The following is a 21,963-nucleotide window of genomic DNA, read 5'->3' as shown; positions in this document are numbered from 1 at the left end:
GATTTGCCGACACGTATTACATTTTGCAAACTTAAACAGAGTGGAGAGAGAGAGAGAGAGAGAAAGAGAAAAAAAAATGGAGCGTACGTTGTAACATAAAAATGATCGACGATGTTGTTTACGAAGGTTCACATAAATTAATTGCGTCGGTTGGGTTGTTTAAATCGAGGGGATAAAGTAAATGTTGAAGTAATTTTTAATTAATTCGTTTAATATAAAATAATCCTCTTACATCACTTAAAATCCCCATTACTTAAAATATTAAAATATAGGAAACACAAATATCGTTTCACGTAATAACTTTCATGGTGCAACGAGCGATTCAGTTTATTGAATCAGTTGAAGAGAGTGAAACATAACTCGTAACTCTGATGAGTGTATGAAATTGTCTTTTGGATTTTCCGTTGCTATAGAGTGTAAATTACATCCGTGATATATGTATTACGTTACCGAGGTGTGAATTATATCCCGGCGCGTGCGCGCAACCATTTCCGAGTTAACAACAACATCCGTCTAACGGATATGCAAATTTTCATTGTTTATGCACACGTTTATGATCTCATTGTACCTGTTCCAATTATTATTCAATTTTATCCATCTTCAGCGAGGGGATGGGAGACAAAGGCTTAAAAATTTACCTAGTCATGGGAGAATTGCATTTACAAATAAAATTGCCAATAGCAAGCAGAACGTAAATTCCGATCGTCCTCTCGACTAAAGATTATCGACACGCTATGTGAACCTTCCTCTCTCTTGATTTTTCGCGATTTGTCTGCGCTAATTGCAAACTGATTTACCTTCCCCCTCTTTCTCTCTCGACTTTGTATAAACAGAAAGACGAGTCCGCGCAGCATTCTACGGATTACGTCTAAGTTATTCAATTTCGCGAGCGCAATATTCTCTTCTATTAAAAGCAGAAATTAATTATGCACATCGTGCGGCATTGTGTTAGCAATTGCGACTAACTAGGCATCCGGGATGCAAGCGCGGCTGCAACGGACGCGCGACGGTTATACGTCAAACGGGTAAAAGAAGAAATAGATACGCAACAATGGCCACGGAGAAAATGCATAATATAAGCGCAGGTAATTTTCTTTGCGGCTCTCGGGGGTAGTAACTCAACGGCAAACGGTTATTAGTTGCGTTCGTTGAAAAATCTTCCGCGCCGCATTCGCCCGGCCGTGGGGGCTCGCGCGGGTGGCACATGGAGTTCCGCGGTTAGGGCGGTAAATGTAATTCTCCTCGTTACGTGGCAAATGAGCTGCGCGCTCCGTATATCGCGGTATACGGCTAAGCGCAGCGGGCATTACTACGATTACGTTAATACATGCAATTTTCGTGATATGTTACAGCGCACATCAATCACGTGCGGACGATAGCCGGGGTGGATCACGTCGGCATCGGGGCTGGATACGACGGGATCAATTTGTAAGTGCGACGGTTACACTCGAAACACACGGTGCAAATGTAATTGTGCGTCCAAACGCGACAGAGATATACGCAGAAGGAAATATTCCCGCCCGGCGTTATGATTAGCTCGTACAGTGGAGTGGGTCGTTTAACCGATTTCATCCGTTTTGATGACAATTGAAACTACTTTAATTTCAAGCGACGACGAAGCCTCGTTTGCATCAACGGCGGTACGACTTTTCACTACCAAATGAAAACAATGCAAATTCGTAAGCGCGATGTACCCAGTTTCCGCCGAACTGATTGCGAACTAGGTACATGCAAGTGTAGAGAAGTTTTCGGTTACCATTGTATGTAGGACGGGGAGGGGGGGAGGGAGGGATGGTAGATCAATACGTACCAGAGCCACCGATCAACTTGCGGCACTCGGAGAGACAGTTGAAGCCCCTTCCCAAAATTTATGAGGGGAGATTACCGGCCCGATTTCGGATGACCATCAAAACGTTCGGTTCGATACATCTCGCTCAGGACCCGAGAGTAGGATTGAATCGGCAGAAAAAATAATATACGAGGGAAACGTTTAGTCGAGGCGATTTCATGAATATCGTTTGAAGCCCATCAATTCCCCGCGAGAGAATCCATCGCGCCGGTGCATTTTTAAAGAGCCCCCATACATAAAATCGTTCTTGCGAAATATCGGATGGTACGCAGCTGTTTGTTAAAGAACGGCCTCATATTATTTCGTTCCATTATTCCCAGCCTTTGTTACGCTCTTTTCACGCAGTTTGTACGGCGCGGAAACGATGCGCCGGAGTTCTTCTTTGCCGCGATATAACTCGATATACAGAATCTGCTAAGTGGACCTGGGAATCGAGTAAACACACGTATATCAACCCCTTTTGTTAAAAATACCGACCCTTTGTGGCGCACGCGCACGCGCGCTGCTAAATCGCAGCCCCTAACATTAAGCTTGGTGAAAAAATTGATAGAGCACACGAAAGAGAAAGAAACAGAAAGAAGAGGTACATAGATAAAGAAAAACAACTTTAGCAAACAAGTAAATTGAAGATGGGAAGGGGAGGTAACTAAAAAGTTGTTTAGTTTCCGGCATGAAAAACATAGGTGATCGTGTCCGGTGTACGGTGAAGGACTGAAAAACAGTGTGGATGCATCGAAGCACGTGATTTGCAGACCAAACGATAAAGAAGAAAAACGACGTAAAAGGCACAGCCGCTGATCAAACTGTCGCAACGTATGGTTTTTCTGTATTTTCGCCCGGCGACAATATCGAATACAAATGCAAGGAATCGGGAAAATAAACATGTAGGCAGATATTATACATCACCACTGCGAATAACTGATAACTATAATGTTTTCGTTTTCTTCGAGAGAAACGACAAATTCAAGTTTAAGAGCTAAACAGTTATAATAAATTCAAAATATAATTTTCCTATATAAAAATAGCATATGAATATGAGAGTGAGGTGCTTTCTAGTTTTTAACGTAACTATCGAACACGAACCTTCATTTATTTTTCACGGGTAAATAAATTTAGTCAAGCTCGGTGGAAAAACCACGAAACACGAGCGAACGAAAATTAATAAATGAATACATGGATCATTAATAATTGATGTATTGGAAATCATATTGCACGCAATTTTATTTTACTTTATAAATTATTTTTAGTTTTTTTTCCCGTAAAAATATTTAATTACCACAGCTTCAAAATGAAAACAGGAGTATCCCGATAGCGTCACGATTTTTAAATCAACAAAATTTTCACATATAAATACCCGAATTTCCAATATTGCTGATGAATTTTTATACATGTACGAAAATAATTTTAAAAAAACAAGATAAAACAATTACAATTGTAAAATACATCATATTCAGAAAACGAGTGCTGAGAAAAATGTACGAAGTGGCAAAGTTTTAAGAATATTTATCAATAATAATGAAATTAGTATGGACTGTATTTATTGCATTAGTATAGATTGTATTTATTGTATTATTTATACTGGAAAAATGCAACGTAAATAATTTAATATTTCCAATTTTTCTTTAATTTTCGATTGATTTTGTACTATTTAAAACTTATCAACTTTAAATGCGGAGCAATCCATACATTCCACTTTGTTTCGTTTTAATTCAATTTTTATTTGCGGTAAGAGCGTCAGATAGATCACAACTTTATTAAAGCGGTTTCACATTCAATCGCAATTAAAATTGATAACGTATCAGGCACAATGCAACGACGTTACATTGCTTTAGTCTATTATCCGTGTATATAAAAAGCAAAATTATTCTCCCGCCCATTCTTGTACATTTCGCAGCCCCTTCACGAAGTCTAAGATTTCTGAATGCAACGGTTTCGAGAGGAATGACGCAAATGACGAGGATGCACTTTAGTGATGTTATATATATAAACGGAGCTCGAAAAAGAGTTGTACTGGAATGAAAACAATGCTCGTTTCCTCCGCGCCCAGTTTCCAGCCTCTCGTGTTACAAAAGAAAGGAGGTTTTAATCTGCCACGGACATTCAAGGTTTAAAGTTACGCCACTCGGGTTAGAAAAAAATCTGAAACAGCTCTCTAACCAAACTAGCTGTTTGCGCCTGGTTAGAAAATGCGCTGTAAAACAGCAAGGATGTCACGGAGACGCGAGAAGGAGAAGAAAAGCATTAGCCTGTTATTCAAACGTACTATCTTCCTTTTTTCGTTTCAAGTCTTTCGCAACAATAAATGAAAACTGACAATATTGATAGTATTTTCTTTCGCGAACATGTGAAAAGTAAACGATCGATCAATTTTTTTTTCGAAAGGCGAGACGCATTTTATCTGTCGGGGGACTTTTATTCGAATTCGAAGCGAATTCGCTCCAAATAAATTTGATAACGTGCTTTCATTGCTGACAAAAACCATTCTTTCACAAGTATATTTAATTTCGGAGATAAAATTATGTTATTTCCGTGTCAGAGGGATCACGTACAACGGAATCGTATGATGAAGCGTTTCAGCTAACATTCGTGGTTGAAATTTTAACGTATTAATCGCCAATATCAGTAAAAACCGATGAATAAATCGCTGTGAAACATTTTCCTGGTAAATCCATTTACCGATATATCGTAACAGAATTTGCATAAATTTCCACAATTTTTAATTATAAGTGTGTCTTTATATGCTGCCGCAATGATATAAAACATTTGCATTTTTTTAAATAAAACCTTTTTTATATAAAACTGGATAAATTCTAAAAATCTTTGAAATATTGTATCCGGATAGACTTGGAAAAAAAACACATGTATCTTTAGAAACGTTTAATTATATAAATTAAACAAGAACGGAGACGCAGCGATCAACAGGACACAATTCGAGGAGGAGTCACGTATTGCCAATGACAAATTTGCACGTCAGCTATTTACCAAATTAATCAGCAATTTGTCCCGCGGAAAGGAAATTACGCGGTCCTCGGATTTCATGCGGAGACCGCACTGGCAATTGCATTAGGAATAGTCATGCTGGAATCCACGACGGAAACGCCGCGTTCTTAATTGCACGTTAAATTAACTCGCTGGTTGACAGCGCGTGGTTAAAATTTCAACGAGCTAATCGGGGGAGAACCGTTCCGTAGGGAGACCCTCAATTCGCGGGGGTAGCATCGGCTAGTAGCTCATTGCCTCAGTGTAGGAAATTGGTCCGAAATACCGAATGAAAGCCGAAAGCACGGCGCTATTTATTCTTCGACGATCAATGCGTTTATTGCTACGTCCGTTGCATTTCCACTTCGTCAGCCGTTTCAGTCCGTGAGTTTTACAGTCCACATTGCAACACATTGCTACAAATAACTCCGTTGAAGCAAATAACGAAATAGTATATAGTACCGGTCAACAAACTCATGCCTGAAAATCGAATCTGCGACAATTTTGATAAGCGAGTTTTATAAACAAATGTCAATTTTTTGTGAATTCATAAATTTCATCAATTGCCTTAATTTTCAAATCGACCAAGCATAACGATAGCTATAAAAAACATTCTTCACGTATAAAATGTATAAAATGTATATTATCATACTTCCGAAGGCAAAAACAAATAAATTCATATTGCAAAAGATTCATATTGCAGAAAATTCTAGACATTTCAATCAAAATGCGATTATGTGTCTTTCATTTAATATTTAGAAAAAATATTCGCAACCAAGAGAGAAGAAAAAAGCTATGATTTTTATCCGAATAAATCATTAAAATTTCTGCCGGCTAATCGTAGAAGGTGTCTGTGTCTCTCTCTCTCTCTCTCTCTCTCTCTCTCTTTATCTCTCTCATCGACTGTACAAACCAGTAGCTCTCACTTGAAAACCAGAAGTGACAGGAATATTCGTACGAGATGGGTTGGAAAAAGCGTCAGAGGATGTGTTTAATTATTTCTAAAGGTAGAAAGAGGGAGAGTGGGTCACGCGTGGAAATAGATGGCGGGACACGTAGGAAGCACAGGAAAGCGAGGAGGTTAAAACTGGCAGGATGTGAAACTGTAGATAGTCCTGCCGACCAATAAGCTTTTACGCGAGATTAAAATTCATATCGGCGCCTTCAGCGACCGGTTGCAGCATCGTGTCTGAAAGTAGCCGCTTATGGACGAGCAGAGAGTTTAGTTATTACATCGTGCATCGTTAGAACAAAAAAAAAATGGCATGTCAAATCTAAAGTTTCAAGAGGAAAATCTATACAGAAAACATTACATGTATACGAATTTCAAAGAAGTGTTGAAGAAAAAAATGATTTTTGTAAGCATGAAGACTCGAGAAAAGGTTCCTTTTAAATTGTAATCAAGCAACTTTTTTAAAAATTAATTAAAATAAACTGCTCTTCATACAAATAAAATGCAAAATGATAAATTTAATTATCCATTTAATGTCGTTACTTCCATAGAATGTGAATGCAAGTTTAATTGACATAAAACGTAAAAAATGCATAGAAGCATTTGTTGCGCTAAGAAATAATCAACTTTAAATTGCACAGGAGAATTGCAGATAAAATTGTGTAGCTTACATATATATATATATACTCGATAGCAAAAGGTAAATGTTACGTCCAAAGTCTTATCGTCGCTTAACATCCAAGTCACGATCGCGAAAAAGGACGACGCGATCGTCGATGGACACTTCCTGCCTCGGGTTTTCCCGGGGGGAAACCAAGATCCGCGTGTCGCTCCTCCCGCGGAACGATCCACCACGGGCATCGGGCTTTTCATCCCCGTCCATAAATCACTGTCACTGGGGTTGTGCGAAACGTATTTTCCCGCGGAAACGGCATTTTTGAATTCGATTCGGTCGCAGCGACGGGCAAAATAGAGGTAGACGAGGTAGACGAGCAAGACGAAAAAGTAAAAAAGCGAGCGCTCTACGAGAAGGGCGAATGCGAGATCCATCGTTTAACCGCGTCATTGTTCGACAATCCGACGGTCTTTTACGTGAAATACATTTTTTATTCTACACCGATTTAACCCGCATAAATTCGCCGCCTGGTATCTCGTCGCGACGACAAGCGTTCACGCGCGCGAGAGGGAAAACGCACGTCACATCCGCTCGACAAAGAGACGGCGGATAGGATTGGAAATATTCCGAATTGGAACAACGTTCGTGACCGTGGTCAGCCAACAAGCTCTCTACGGCACTCCGGTTCCTCGGACCGTCACGTTTCGACAGGCTACATTCGAACGACGAAGCGGTTCGCGACAGGTCAATATTTTCATCAGTGTACGGTCGCCCGGGGCACGATTACTTATTTGTAACTGTCGTTACATAACAATTTCCATGCACACATAGATGTGTATGTCGTGTGTATGTCGAATAATTTCTCGTACGTGATAATAATAATAATAATAATCTTGCTTCCTTGATTATCATTTTCTTGACAGTCAAAACTGTACGTACGGTCCGATAACAAGTTTTACCAGTTGGTAAATAACATCGTAAAAATATAGTGCGAGCTAGATATGTTGAATATTATACCCTTTGGGGACCCGGTTTCCATTTGTTTCTCCGATCATGGACGAAAGAAATTATATGTTGAACAAAGTTTTGCACTTATAATAACTTTTAAATAAAACATTCTCTATCTGTGCGGAGACCCGAGGGACAACTGTATAAACGAGCTTCATTGACCACGTAAAAAACAACTTCAAATAAGTTCATAAACAGTAAATATATGTGAACCAAATACATACAGAATATTCTCTTGTTTGAAGGAATTTACGTTTTAAAAAAAAACATACATTTCTACCTTGCGTGAACATTCATCAAAATATCTCGTGCCTAATAAGTATTTTCAAAAAGCCACAATACCCTGGAGCAAAATCAAATATATCGGAGATTATAAGCGCACCGTCTCTCGAATCGACGCGCGATCATCTCGCGTTTACGGTAAACGTATGATGATGGACATACTCGATTTGGAAATTTCCGAAATTGGAATAACGGCCCTCCGAATGCGGTCGGCCGATGCGTACAATATACAGTTACATAACTGCCAGTTTCAGCCGGGACACGACGCCCCATGAATAAGTCTCTAACCGCTCTTGTTGGCCCGACATTGTCAGCCGAGCAGCTTTCGACAGCTCGTTTTCCTCCCCCTCTCGCCCCCCCCGTGCTTCCAACACCCCCGCGCCGTGTTGTCACCGTGTCTTCTACGAGCTCTCGTTGTGACGCCCATAATGAGAACGTCGAAATTCAGTCTAACCACTTTTATCAGCCCCCGTTTTCGCGCTTGCCGTCAGTAACGATTCAATGTAACCTCGCGGTAAAGAGACATCGACTGCGCGTAACGATATATCCCGGAGATAAATTAACGAAATTTACCGTAGACGACTGCGAAAACGAAAGACGCGACAGTCGGCGCTTCCCGAACGTGACTGCCTCGGTAAAGCCAGCTACGCAAACGTAAACGAGTATTCTTGAATCACGAACGCGAGATGTGATCTCTTGGCTAAAACTGAAATTTAAATTGATGACTCCCTGCGACCGTAATTCAGACAATTCGCAAAACGATCTCGACGTAACCCTTAATGCTTTCAGGCATACGAGGCGGCCCAGGGGCACCTGTGAAAGATAGGAAAGGGGATACTTTTGAAATTTAAGATGGTTCCGTGCCAAAATAAAAATCCGTAACTTCTTTCCTGTAATTTTAAAGAATATTTCTTCCGCAGAGGGTACATTATTCTTTACGTTAAGTCGGATGAATTTTGGTAGTACATTTTCACCCGCGCTCTTGCAAGTGAGGATCGCGCAAGGTAGGAGGGCGGAACCGCTCTCCCGGCGTGCCTCTCTCTCAGCGGTAAAGTAAGTTCACCGCAGTCACCCGGCGTACTGGTAATTAAAGTAATGAAGGATAAACCGCCCGAAGTAACTCGTATAATTTATCCGTGACTGCCTCCCGACTGCCTCATTATTGTACTTTGACCTTCTTCCGCGCGAATTCACTCCTCTTCTCCTTCTCCTCCCCCGCATGCCACCTGACGCGCAGCGGAGCAACGTCCAATTTTTGCAGCCGCGATACTCTGCAAATAATTGTTTTAGGCGAAACGGCGCGGCCGGAGGAGAGCAAAACGCGGGCGGTTGAAAGCAAAGATAATTCTCATATCGCGGAGAAACGGGGGAAACGCGGAAGAGAGATCGCGGCCGCGCGTTTCGCAAAATAATTCAAACTAAACATTTGCTCGCGGGAGAAATGTGTCCGAGATAATACGGGGGAAAAATTTGAATAAATGATATTTAATCAATAAGAAACGCGAGCGGGTTTGGTTTATCGTGAAGCGGATGTCCTCTCTCTGTACACAGAAGAATATCAACTCCACTGCCAAGCAAAACGATTTATTTTTGTTCTTCTAATACGTAATAATCATCTTTAATATAAAAAATATATTTTCTTATAATATTATATTAAAATATACTTATCACAAATTTTAGAAAAACTCATTATCATATGCTTGAAAGAAGCATTTATATTTATTTGAAGAATATTATAAAACTGAATCAAAAGAGTAAAAATAAATAAATTGAATGTTTATTTTAACTTAATATTTTCGATTAATTATTAAAAATTTGAAATATTTTTTGAATAAATTTAAAATTTGTAGCGAATTTACGATTACGGATATATAAACTTTATTTGAAATAGGTAAAATTTATTTAATTAGAGTACATATTTTTCTGTGCACATGCATCAAAGTTTATTCAAATAATTAAATATTACTTGTTTCTAGTAAATGATGAATGTACTTCAAGACTACTCATTAAACAGATATTCTTTGCAAAGATAACCATTATTTAAAAAGAAAAAAAAACTAAAAAATGAGCAACTGCTTTCCTTAGCTTGAGAATATTTTTCTGTAGGTGTTATCCCTCGACAAAGAGACACTATCGTTGAAAATACCGGTAATAAAAGCTGCATCATTAATCTCGCACAGGTACATATTAATTAACTTTTTTTAATCCACGTCGCTTGCATGGATGAGAGCTTTTTTTACAATATAACGCGATCGGGCGCGCGCTCGTCAAGGTCGTACTTATACAATGAACACACTGAATAATTCAAGTGGACGAAAATATAAGTCACCACGTGTGCGGTGCAACAGACAGAGGAATCGCACGCGCCCGTAAAATCATCGGCGATAATACGCGGGGACACGCGAAAGAGTTTTCGCCGGGGGTGGACCCATAAAAGTTTCAAGTAGTTTTCTAATTTAAACTCCTGATGCTTTCTGCTTCATTAAAGCCCTATCTTATCGAGCGGAAATATTCACGTAAATTGTGGCCTTGGTGCGGCACCGTACACTCGCAAGCTTGCGGGACGAACATTATTTCCATATCGACTTTTATGGCGCGAGCGGCGACGAAAATTTATCGCGACACCGAGAGCGCACTGTTTTAAAACAATATTTTCGGAGAGAGATGAAGGGCGACGAAATCATTTTTATCCCGTACCTATTTGCGATCCTATTGGATGGCAAAAAGTTGTACCTAGTTGACAAGTTGCCAGCTGTCGTTTCGTTGCCGCGACGAAATATCCTTTTCCATCGCTTTTTCATTTCAAAAAGAAGAATGAATTTTTTATTAAACAAGTAGCGATTAATCAATCAAATTGAAAAGCATATAATGCTATTTTCAACCATTTCATCGGAAAATTTTTCCGTAAAATTGATGAACTTAATGAAAATGTTGAAAGTAGCATTTCTTTCAACTTAATATTAGCAACGCAAACATCAATATAAGATATTATAATTATATCTCTCCGAATGTCTTTAATGTTCTGAGCTTTTTCAAATTTTCACGTAGAAGAAAAGAAGACGACAGCTCGGTCTCTGTGACATTTCTATTCCAATCGATCACCTCGCGGTCTCATCTGCGAGTCTCAATAAAGTCTCATCATAAATTCTTTGCCTCAGGACACCATCGGGTCTGGAGGACGTCAGCAAGTACCCGGAGCTCTTCGCGGAATTGCTAGCGCATGGATGGTCGGAGAAAGACATCCAGAAGTTGGCCGGTCTGAATCTTATACGGGTGTTCAAGGCGGTGGAACAGGTAAATTATACTTTAGTCAAAGAGCGAAAGGGAGAAGAGGATCATCTCTTCTCACATTCAACTTCTCGCGGCAGCTTGATGAAATGAGCGGACGCGTGTCGAAAGTGAAAAAGTCGTATCAATGAAAGAAGAGAAAAGAGAGAGAGAGAGAAAGAGAGAGAGAGAGAAAGAGAGAGAGAAGAAGAGAATGGAGGAGAGTGCTCGTTTCTGCCACGAAATAACCGATGGCCTGGTTCGGGTTAGCCGAGTCGACCAATATCGGATTTAATAAAGCACACAAATCATGCATCCGGTCTGCGCGCTGCATCGCTGGATGAAAGAGAGAAAGAGAGAGAGAGAGAGAGAGAGAGAAGCCGGACCGTGATTTTTGTTCTCTTGGAGTGCTGCCAGTCGTAGAACCAACTGGCACCATCCACTAACCTCATCCGATCCTCCCCTTTCTCTACTTCTCTCTCTATCTTGTTTGCGCTCGTGACGTACAGGCACCGACTACACACGACGTATGTATTAAACGGGTCTGAAGTATCGCTCAGCATCGCTCAACACTGACGTTTCATAATATAAGTACACTCCGCGAAAGATAAGCTCGGACGTTTCGAGGGAGGGTCGTCGCACCTGGAACTCTCTTTCGCTCGTCAACATTAATTAAAACTCAACGCTCGAGGCACGTTTGTTTACGTACCAAGTTACGGGAATCGCAATTGTTCTCCGCTTAATAAAAAGGCGAAAAGATAATTCGTAATAACTTTCCACTGTCTAACTTCCTGACGAAATAACAACGAGAGGGAAGATCGGCGCGAATGCTTCGCTCGAGGAGTTAAAGTTGCAGCGGTGCCCGGAGGATCGAATTTTCGCCTGTTTATCCGATTATAATAACATTGCGCCCCGATGTTTGTCGATGGATAACGTATCGTTAAAAATTCACGTCGTTATTCTCCAACGCCTAAATTGAAATTGAATTAACCCCCCCCTCTCCCGTACCCTTCTAATTTAATTCGGCATCTGCACGCTTTGGCCACTCGATTAATGTCTCGTATATTTCAATGCTGAACGCCCAGTTTCGCGGAGTGCAGTCGAATGCAGATCGTCCTACGAGAATTCCGGCGCGCCTGAAAATGTTTCAGTCCCGGATATTACCCGGTGGTACACGCCCCGACAGGAATGATGTGAGAAATTATGTGCGCCGGATGTTCCGGATGTTTGAGGACGCTCAGGATGGCCGTTGTTGAAATTACTGTGATAATTTAATTGCGGCGCGGTGTGCGGTCAACGGAACCGTGGGGTTTATTCGTCCGAAGCAGCAGTCGTTTATTATATTTAGAGAAGAATGTGCATATTATACATATACTTGTGTATATACATATATTTGAATTGTAACGTAATAAACGCGACGCCACGGTGAATTACGCGTGAAAGCGTAAATTTTGCATTTCGCGCGCCCGACAATTCTCGAGCGTCGGTTTTCCGTGGGAACAAAGAAAACGCGGCGCGCGATCGCTCGGATAGCCGGGAAATTAATAAAATTACTCCCTGAATTCCTCGATGATTTATCGTCGCGTCGCGAAAAAATGAGCCGCGGCTTTGAGGGACGGCGCGCGGGAAGGCGCTCGCGGGAACGTCGCCGTTATAACGTCGCGACGCGAGGCACAATGGAAAGCCTAATGGACGCGTATTATAAGCGTAGGCGCGCGTTCCACGTGGCGCGTCGTTTCAAATTATTCCAATCTAAGTCGACGGATGCAATTTTCCAGATCCGGCGCCGCGGAGAATATTATTTGATTATCGGAATATGAAAATGAGACTCTTTAAACCGGGGAGGGATAATTTGTAGCGCGGAGTCACGTGGAATTTCCGCGCTTATGAATCCTGCTGCTTCTTGGGAGAAAGAGAGAGAGAGAGAGAGAGAGAGAGAGAGAGAGAGAGAGAGAGAGAGAGAGAGAGAGAGAGGCGGCAACTCGCCATCAATTCCCAACGTGCAAATTCGCGGAGAAGTCGTCGCGTTGATCTTATTTACCCGAGACGCACGCATTACGTGCGTGCGTGCACCAAATTTGCGCTTCGCTTTTCTCATCGCGAACGTAGTCGGCGAGAGAGAAGGGCGAAGGGCAAATCCTTTTGAGCAATTTCAACCAATCTCATCGTCGTTCTCCACGACCATCGACGGTGGACCAAGTTACACAGCAGGCGAGAAACGTCGTAATTGCTGAAATGGTCGTGCCTACGGCACACGGCGCGCGGCGCGGCGAACAAAACGGCGGTGATTACGTTACCTTGAAATTCAATTCCGCCATTGTTCCTTTGCACGAGAGGGGACGGAATCCGTAGGAACTTTGATACTGTTTCGCGTAAGACCGCGGCTCCTTCCGACAAACGCCCCGCCGCAAGTAGTCGTTCGGAAACAGTCGGGCAAATTCCTCGGGCGTAATGTAATCAGTGTCATGCACACTCGCATTATGGAAATTGTCGTACTACTTCGAAACACGTTAACGTCAGGTGAGGTAACGTTTTTCCTATTTTCTTCCACTTACGCTTCCCTTTGTTCCTTAAGATAAATTGTAATAACTGTTATTCATATTTATTTCTCTTTAGAGAAAGAAATTTATTTCAAAAATGTTGCGAAAGAGGTTTATACCACGTGCAAGCTGTTTTCTTTTCCTTTATAAACATGTAGATTTGCGTACAACAGAGCCTTTTACCTTTGCCGTTAATGTTTGTAAGAGCAGAAACAGAAACGGAATCATAATGGAAATAATAGAATACGAAATAACATTATTTCATGTAACAGTATTTCAATTATATTAATACTACATTTAGAATAATATCCTTTGTTAAAATAATTAATTCAATCTATAAAAGTAAAGATATAATTTCTTAAAAATTGCGTAAATTTGCGATTTACAAAAAGCGTAATTGAATTTCGATAAATTTCCTTTCTTAAGATTTTTCTCTTCCCATCATCGAAACCCTTTCATTACCGAAACCGTTGGTAATCAACATACCGCACGCAATAATGCAATTAGCGTCGCGCATACCGTGCTATTATTAGCTTGCTGCGTATTGATGTTCGCCACTGCAAAATTCTGCCGAAAACATTTCAAATTCCATCCTCGTTTTACGTACGTTTTATTTAGTCAAAACAATTTTACGTCTCGTAAATATCGAGGCACGTAAAATATGTAGCGATAAGTATGATGCACCATCATCCGCCAAAGTCTATTTTTAAGGAATATGAAACTGTAGTGCGATCAATATATAGCTCTCTCTCTCTGTCTCTCTCTCTCTCTCTCTCTCTCTCTCTCTCTCTCTCTCTCTCTCTCTCTCTCTCTCTCTCTCTCTCTCTCTCTAGATATATATATACGTATATATCGCTCAATAATATAATTTAATAATACTACAATGTGATATATAAAATGCAGCACGGAGTAAAATTATTCGTACACGTATTCAAGTGACATATCAATTTCGAAAAAATACTTTTAGTTGCAATGATTTAAAGATAACTCGTGACATTTAATTTTCACAAGAGAAATTGAAAACTTTCTGTGCAATTCAGCTCCAACAAAAATATGAATTATAATGTGTTGACGAGGCGTTGACACATTATAAAGCACTTTAGATCTATCCATTAATATCTTAATCCTACATTTAAAACGACATGCTCTCTCTCGTCCGTGAAAATATTTTCTGAAGGTACATAAATCATGATACTACATACGGGATGTTCTAGTAATCATAGTACAACGGAGAAAGAGATGATACCTTTTAAATATGAAAAATTTTTGTTCTGCATTTTTATAATATTTTACTTTTTAGGAGGAAATAATCTCTCCGCGATATTGTACCGATATATACGTATCGTGTATTTAATTTTTAAATTTTAAGCATTAAACTTAAATATCAAAGTTGAAAAATAATCTCCATTTCATATTTAATTTTTACAATAGAAATTTTCAGCTTTCAACTTTATGTAATTCTATCTCCAACAAGAACAAATGCAAACAGTAACAAGACATTCTACGCATTTATGAGAGGAAAAAACCCTTCAACATCTATTAACTTTTAATCTCTTAGTCGCTAAATTTTTTTTTTCAGCGCGCACGCTCGATATTTTAAAGGAGAAAAAATTAGTTTTAAAACAGAGTATATATAGAGAGAGAGAGATTGCCAAAGAAAAGACTATTACACCTGTGAGGCGTCCGTATTGCTGGCGTTTATATCACAAGTGCCGTAACGTTACGCGCCCGAGGCATGAAAGCGACAATAAAGGTGGATTTGATTAGACTGTCGACGTTCTCCTATATCGTCCCTTCCTGCGTTGTCTCGCAGCCGGAGATGCGTGCCACCATCGTTCTGTATTCGTTTAATTGGAAATTCAACAGAGCGGCAAAATGAAGCTTTACGTACACATGGTTTACGTCATGGGGGGCCGAGCAAAAATGACGTGTATAAACGTCCAACGTAGCACACGTGAGATGTTTCTTTCTAAATCATTTCTCAGTTGTATGTTACATTGAAATACGGGAGACAGAGAGAAACAAGTAAACACAATGAACGAAACGTAATTACGATTTTTATTTTAAGTGATATTAAAAAAATTATCTTTTTTACTCGAGTGCCGTATTTCTTTATTTCGATTGGTAAAAATTCAAAGCTTTGCGATACCCTTTTTTATTTATAAGAAATTATTTTAGGGATACTCGCTCTTTTGACAATAATCTCATATAGCCTCTTCGCACAATATTGACCTTTCGTAGTGCAGGTAACCAATGAATCGAAAAATTGCAGTTGCGTTTACACGGCGTAAATATTTGTGATGGAGCGCCGTCTTCCTGTGACGCTCGTTTAATTGAAAAACTGCGGGGTAGATTTCGGGCGAGAGTGAAATTTACGCTCACGCGTCATCCCTCTAATATGTATGCCGCCGGGATCGAGCCCGTGAGCGAAGAATGTCATCTTCTTACTTTACGAAGGCGAGATAAATTTTACAAAACGCGGGGAAAAAAACGTGGCCGGCATTTCCAAGTCAATAAAAGCTTTTCATATCCCCGGTCTCTCTCGATCGATAAATTATTTCCGTACCAATCAGAAAGACTCTCCTCCGTTCCGTACTATAAAAAAATTTTTACTTCTTACGAAGCGCGTCGCAGAAAAAGCGCAGGATCTCAAATCTAATGGCTTATTTTTTTTTTTTTTTTTTTAATACCTCTCCTCTGTATGAAACATTCATTTCTCTCATTTCTCTTCGGAAATATTGCAGATGCAGCGCACCTTCTCTCTTTGTACCTGTTTAATTAATGAAGGTACATCTAACTTAAACTTATTAATCTCCATCACAAGTGGAATTCTCTGGAATTATTAGTCGAGAAGGGACAGAGGAAAAAAGAGAGGGAATAAAATCGTAGTAAACATCGCAGCAAACGACGAAAAATCATTCAAAGCATGAATAAGTTTCTCTTTCAATCCTCTTATCGTCGATCTCATTTTGTCGCTGGCACACGTAAACAGCCATCGCCGATGTAGCAGACTACAAATGCGTTAATCCCTCGTCGGGATAGTGCAACTTTTGATCCATGCCGCGTATACGTCACGGCGATTTTTCGTCATCACGCGGAAAAGGGCGGCATGTCGCGAGCATCGCTGACGCGTTCGTCAGCCGTCGAAAGCTTCGTTTTCGCGAGTAAAGCCCGCGCGGGAAGGTTAATGGGGTTCACCGAAAATTGATGGGCGTCGTGCATGCCCGTGTGAAATACGTCCCCCCCCCCCTCCCTTACCCCTCCACCGCCGATCTTTTTTCCCTGTGTGCGCGCGCCCGCGCTCGCTTTGCCTTTCACGGACTTTGCTCGTCCCGGGAGACGCGCTCGGGACCTTTTTATTTCTCACCTCACCTACAACGGCAATCGCCAGGCACACGATTTTTCCTGAGAACGAACATTCACGGGGCGCGTGCGCGCGCGAGGTCTTCCATCTTCGCCGCCTCGCGGGTTTCACGGGAGCCCGACGCGACGTCAAAATTCATCGGGGTCTTTTTTTCCCGCAAGCCACCGGCGGAATGCGCTGAGAGAAAAATGGGATGGACCCCCTGTCGGTTTTCGATCTGCTTGCCCGACGATACGAGCGATTTAATCCGCTTCTTACGTGCACCTAACCGTTTCGAAAGCCTTTGTAGTTTCGAATTATCTGGGAACGCCGTTAACGTCGTGGATCACTCGATTGCGATTCATAGGCATGCAGGTATACGCGGATTACAATGAGTGATCGACGGCTGTAGACTATGATTGGTAGCATTGTTCCATGGGCGCCAGATGGATGCTTCAATGCAGGGGCCGGCGACTACGGTATCGCGTATCAAAGGGTTAAACGTGTAAATCACCATAAGCCATGCTTTAGCAGTCAATAAATCACATTTACTACACCGTAGCGTTTCTCTCTGTGTGTGTGTTGCAGATTCGCGACAGCCTGGCCGCGGAAGGTATGGAGCCGTTGGAGGAAGAGATCCCACAGGAAGACATAATCGGTCGCGATTACTGCCGTTATAACATAAAGCGTCTGATGGCGCCTTAAGCCGTCGGAATGCTCATCACGGTGAGCGCCGCCGCGAGAATGTAACTCGCGAACGGTCGAGTGTTCGAAACGGAAACGAAGAGATAAGTAACACAGAGAGAGAGAAAGAGAGAGGGAAATAAAAGGAACAGAGAGAAGCGAAAGAGCGAGAGGCGAAAGTTCACTGCCCCAGCGAGAATAAAACTCACCCTTTACAACTTTACCCCTAAGTTCGTGTCTCCTGGAGAATTCACTGTCCGCTGTACATACAGATATGTAAGTACACGCGTCCTCTTTCCCTCCCTCTCTCTCTCTCTTTTTCTCTCTCCGTCTTACCTTCTTCGATCCTTCTCGACGTTACTCACGATTTTCATCTTTGTACGTAAGTAGGTAGATAAACTCGATTTCCGCCAGGCAACCCGGAAACAAGAGGTATGAGTGCTCGCGAAAGATATCGAGACGGTCAGTGGAACATCAGTACCGCGGCACCAAGGCGAATAAAAATTGCAGTCAGATTGACCAGATGCGTACCTAAGTTATATTCCTAGAGATATAAAATGATATCTAACTTGCAAGTTTTTTACGTCCGTCTTTCAACCTTTATCTGCTTCGCGCGTGTAATGCAACAAAATTTCCCACATTATAGTTATCGCGTATCTGTTGTACGTAATATGTATGTAATCAGCGTTGCATATCATACACGATCTTTCCCTATTACGTATAACTAACATCGGCGCTACGTTTACAATAATTCTCATCAATAAACATGTTAATAATGCCAACGCGAAGGAAAAAATGTGCGACAGAATCGATCAGAATTACATCTAATTGCTTCCATATTCATATAGAGATTAGGATTTAATTGAAATAAGTTTTTAATTCAATCGACTTGGAAAGGATTCTAATATTCATTAACCGTGTCCAGTTTAATCGATGATGAGCAATAATAATGCACGGTGTATTAATGAAGCGGCGGTCCATTAATTTGAAACTACCACGAATAGTGCTATTGTAGTGCTATTGATTACCCGAACGAGCTATTGGCGAGCCATTATACAATTTAATTACTTACCCTAGAAGCAAAATCAAATGTATACCGTATGATGAAATACACGCAAAATTACGCTAAGTGAGCTCGATAACACCAGCGCGTGCAAGCTTTACGCAGTAACTACAAATTAGTGCTCCTGCATTGTAACTGACTCGCTCGAGTTATTTGACTTGCGTTATCGTCTGTTTACTTTAAACGGCAACGCTGCTCCGTACAATCGAAATTGTACTTTGGATAAAATTTAATGAATAAGAGAGTATACGATTTCATAATATAAAATTGAAAACCGTTATGGTGTTGCGGTACTGATACATACACCCGTCATGCGATAGTCAAACGAGAAAGCGTGCCTCGCGTGCTTCGTTGGCGAAAGACCCAATTGAAGCAGTTAGTCGAGCCGTTAATGCGGTTACGGAAAAAAAAAAAAAGAAAATGCGAGGGGCGAGATATCTGAAGTTAGCACGACAACGAGGCGGAAACATGCACCTTATCACTGCGATACGAAGACCAACGCGTTTGTATAAACGTTTAACAATTTAGCCACGGGCATACTTGATGTTAAAAAAAAAAAATTTGTACTCAGCGATTTTCCTCGTCGAAGCCGGAACCAAAAACTGTCCTAGTCAATAATTATGCTACGTATACATCACCGACTTACTTACGACGTAACTGTCGATTATTCGAGTGCGAGTGGACGACTGTCGAAAATGTAAAACCAAGAAAGAAAGAGAGAGAGAGAAAGAGACGCGTGGCTGTCGTGCGTATGCGAACGAATGCAACTTGTACATATGGTACCTGAAGTCGAAAAACATATTATTCCTCCAGAACGTCAAGCCGGCCATGTTGGATCGGAGAACCAGGTCATCGAGTGTCCTCGATCCTTTTTAATCTACAAACTCGGAGAGCGCACACGAAGTCGCGTCTCGCCGGGTAGCAGCTAAAAATTTACTAGTCTCGATCGTAACTCTCTCGCGGTGTTTCTTCTTTCCTTTTTTTTTTTTCTGTCGTTAATTTCAAACCTGACCTCTTAACCTCGCCGACCACGATTCCAGATGGTAGGCTTGACCAATCGCGATCAATCGGGAAGCTACGAACGGGGCTAATCGCGAAGCGCAACTCTCTAGCGACGACGTCGTCGACCAGGTCGGCGGGTATGGTACGCTGCTCGTATAAAATGTTAAGCCTTTCCTACGATTTTGCACGATCGAAGTTAACGTAATAATACGTGCGTACACAACACGTCGGCGCGTACAATGCGTCGCGAATTGAACATTGAATTTTTTAAATTCTATACCGTAATTATATATCGCACTGTCGAAACGCGATTCCGATGAGTCGCAAGATATTTTTATCTCGTGCGGCTACGCTCTCGCATAAACTCTGTTTTGCACCAAAATTTCATCATAGCGGAGAGCTCGGTGATTACATCGGAGCCTCGAATGAACGCATCGATTTCCCTTGTGCCACGACGATATGGTCGTTAATTCTCCATTGCGTGGCAAATTCTATTTCAGCGCGAATCGTTTAAAAAAAAAAATAGAGAAAAAAAATGTGTGCCGGAAACGTATTTGCAAGTTACATTTTTATCCGGAATAAAGAACAGAAATTTAATTATGTTTTTACCGGGCAATTACGCTTTACGGGGAACGTGCGTGAAAATGTGTGAAATTTCGGATTTCATTTGTTTTTATTGTTACGCAAAGGCAACATGATACAATCGAGAGTTAATCGAGTCGATCCCTCGCGCACGGCCGAATCTAACGATAATTTGCAATGCGAGCAGAAGGGGATCGGCGAAACGCGAGTCTCGTAACTAATATCCTGTAAGATTTCGAAAGTTACTGGTATCTAAAAAATAAATCTACGGCAAATCGGACGCCGTCGTTGCAAAAGCGACCGAGTTCTCATTTATTTCGATCCCTCCCCCCCCCCCTCTACATCTAGGTAAGTAGCGTTAACAATTTGCAGTCGGAATTGCTGATGTCTGCGACGTTATTTTCACAGAAAATTATATGAATCCCAATAAGTGTGAGAATACTAAAATAAATCAAAGAGAGATCGAAATATCGACAAGATTAATGCAAATGTCATCTTTAATAGCAATCAGAATTAAAATGCAATATTCAGCAAAGCTCATACGTGCTTCAATCGCACACATTTCAAAGATGTTAAAGTCAGTAATATTACTATTATTAATTGGTCATTTTATTATTCTAATAATGCTACTCTTAAACGAATATAATTTTCTCGAGTCGTCATCTTATATAAAGGGAACCAATTTATTTTAGTAGAAAATAAAGGACTCGACGACCACTGATCATCAACGGAATTCACATGTGAATGCATGGTCATCGAGCAAGAGAATTGGAAAAAGAGAGATAGCGGGAGCGTCTCCTTATGTATCCGTGGATGAGCGCGGATGGCTTTTCAAAGATAATTAATTTCCCGGTCATTCCCAGAGCCCTAACGAGCTCGTTAAAAAGTTTCGACACGTTTAGACCCGGATTCGGCCATGGAAAAACCATTTAAGCTTCTTCCCACCGTCGGACTGCCGCGGTGCTGAATAGACGACCGGTTTTCTTCGCGCGGCCCCCACGGCCACATCTCGGAAGTAACCACTTTTTCCCCCGTTTTCCAATGTCTACCTCGCGCCGTTACGACCCACTCGCTTGCACCTATCTCAACCCCTCGTCTCGTCACCCGCTTCTTCGTCGTTCACCTCGCAGCCGTTACCGTCACCCCGGCGACGGCTTTCAGCTTTTTTCCCGCCGTCGTTTGGCTGACGTTCCGCCGCAGAAACAGGGAGAAGACGCGGAGGGAACACAGAGAGAGAGAGAGAGAGAGAGAGAGAGGAGAGATAAAAAGGAGAGGGAAGACTGGCCCCCGCTGGAGTAAAGGAGCGTTGCAAAAGGTCGCCGCGAACGAGCAGGCCATCGCCGAGAGAGTCTCCGGAGGTAAGAGGTAGCGGTGATGCCAACCCTTGTGAAACCCCACTCTTTGTTTCGCCTCCCGGCGAGATATCGGCTAAGTTTACTGTGGAAACTCGACCTATAAATTTCATCCCTTAATACGGGGCCGGGAACGTATAATATGAAACTGTCGAGTTATACCTCGCGGCCGTTTTAAGAAACGCCTGACGGCGTTACTCACTCGCGACCGCGCTCGCGTTTCCCAGACGGAATTTGTTGGATTTGCAAAAAGTTCGCCAACGATATTCCTGAGTGCTCCGCAAAGTGAGCGCGAGGCGCGGAGTAAGTAAAAACAGGTCTTGAAGTTAAGAAAATTCTCTAGCCGCATCCCCCGTGTACAGAGAGGAGCGAGAGACAGAAAGAAAGAGAGCGAGGAGAGGAGGAGGTGGAAAAGAAAAACACGCGATGCATTAGTTCACCTAC

At 41.6% G+C, this 21,963-nt stretch overlaps 1 protein-coding gene across 2 annotated transcripts in view; it reads left to right on the top strand.

Annotated features, from left to right (window-relative positions):
* Positions 1-20,467, top strand: part of LOC105838792 (dipeptidase 1) — an 84,232-nt gene extending 63,765 nt beyond the window's left edge. For both annotated transcript variants that reach the window (XM_028190319.2, XM_028190318.2), the window contains exons 9-11: positions 1,353-1,428; positions 10,845-10,980; positions 17,425-20,467. In XM_028190319.2, the coding sequence (XP_028046120.1) occupies positions 1,353-1,428; positions 10,845-10,980; positions 17,425-17,541 (329 nt within the window). In that variant the 3' untranslated portion in view covers positions 17,542-20,467. The remainder of the gene's footprint in view (positions 1-1,352; positions 1,429-10,844; positions 10,981-17,424) is intronic.
* The last annotated feature ends 1,496 nt before the right edge of the window (positions 20,468-21,963 follow it).

Source organism: Monomorium pharaonis, chromosome 8 (genome assembly GCF_013373865.1).
Source record: "Monomorium pharaonis isolate MP-MQ-018 chromosome 8, ASM1337386v2, whole genome shotgun sequence".
In the NCBI taxonomy this organism is placed as follows: domain Eukaryota; kingdom Metazoa; phylum Arthropoda; class Insecta; order Hymenoptera; family Formicidae; genus Monomorium; species Monomorium pharaonis.
The sequence above is the reverse complement of the archived record's forward strand: the minus strand, read 5'-3'. Positions and strand labels throughout refer to the sequence as shown.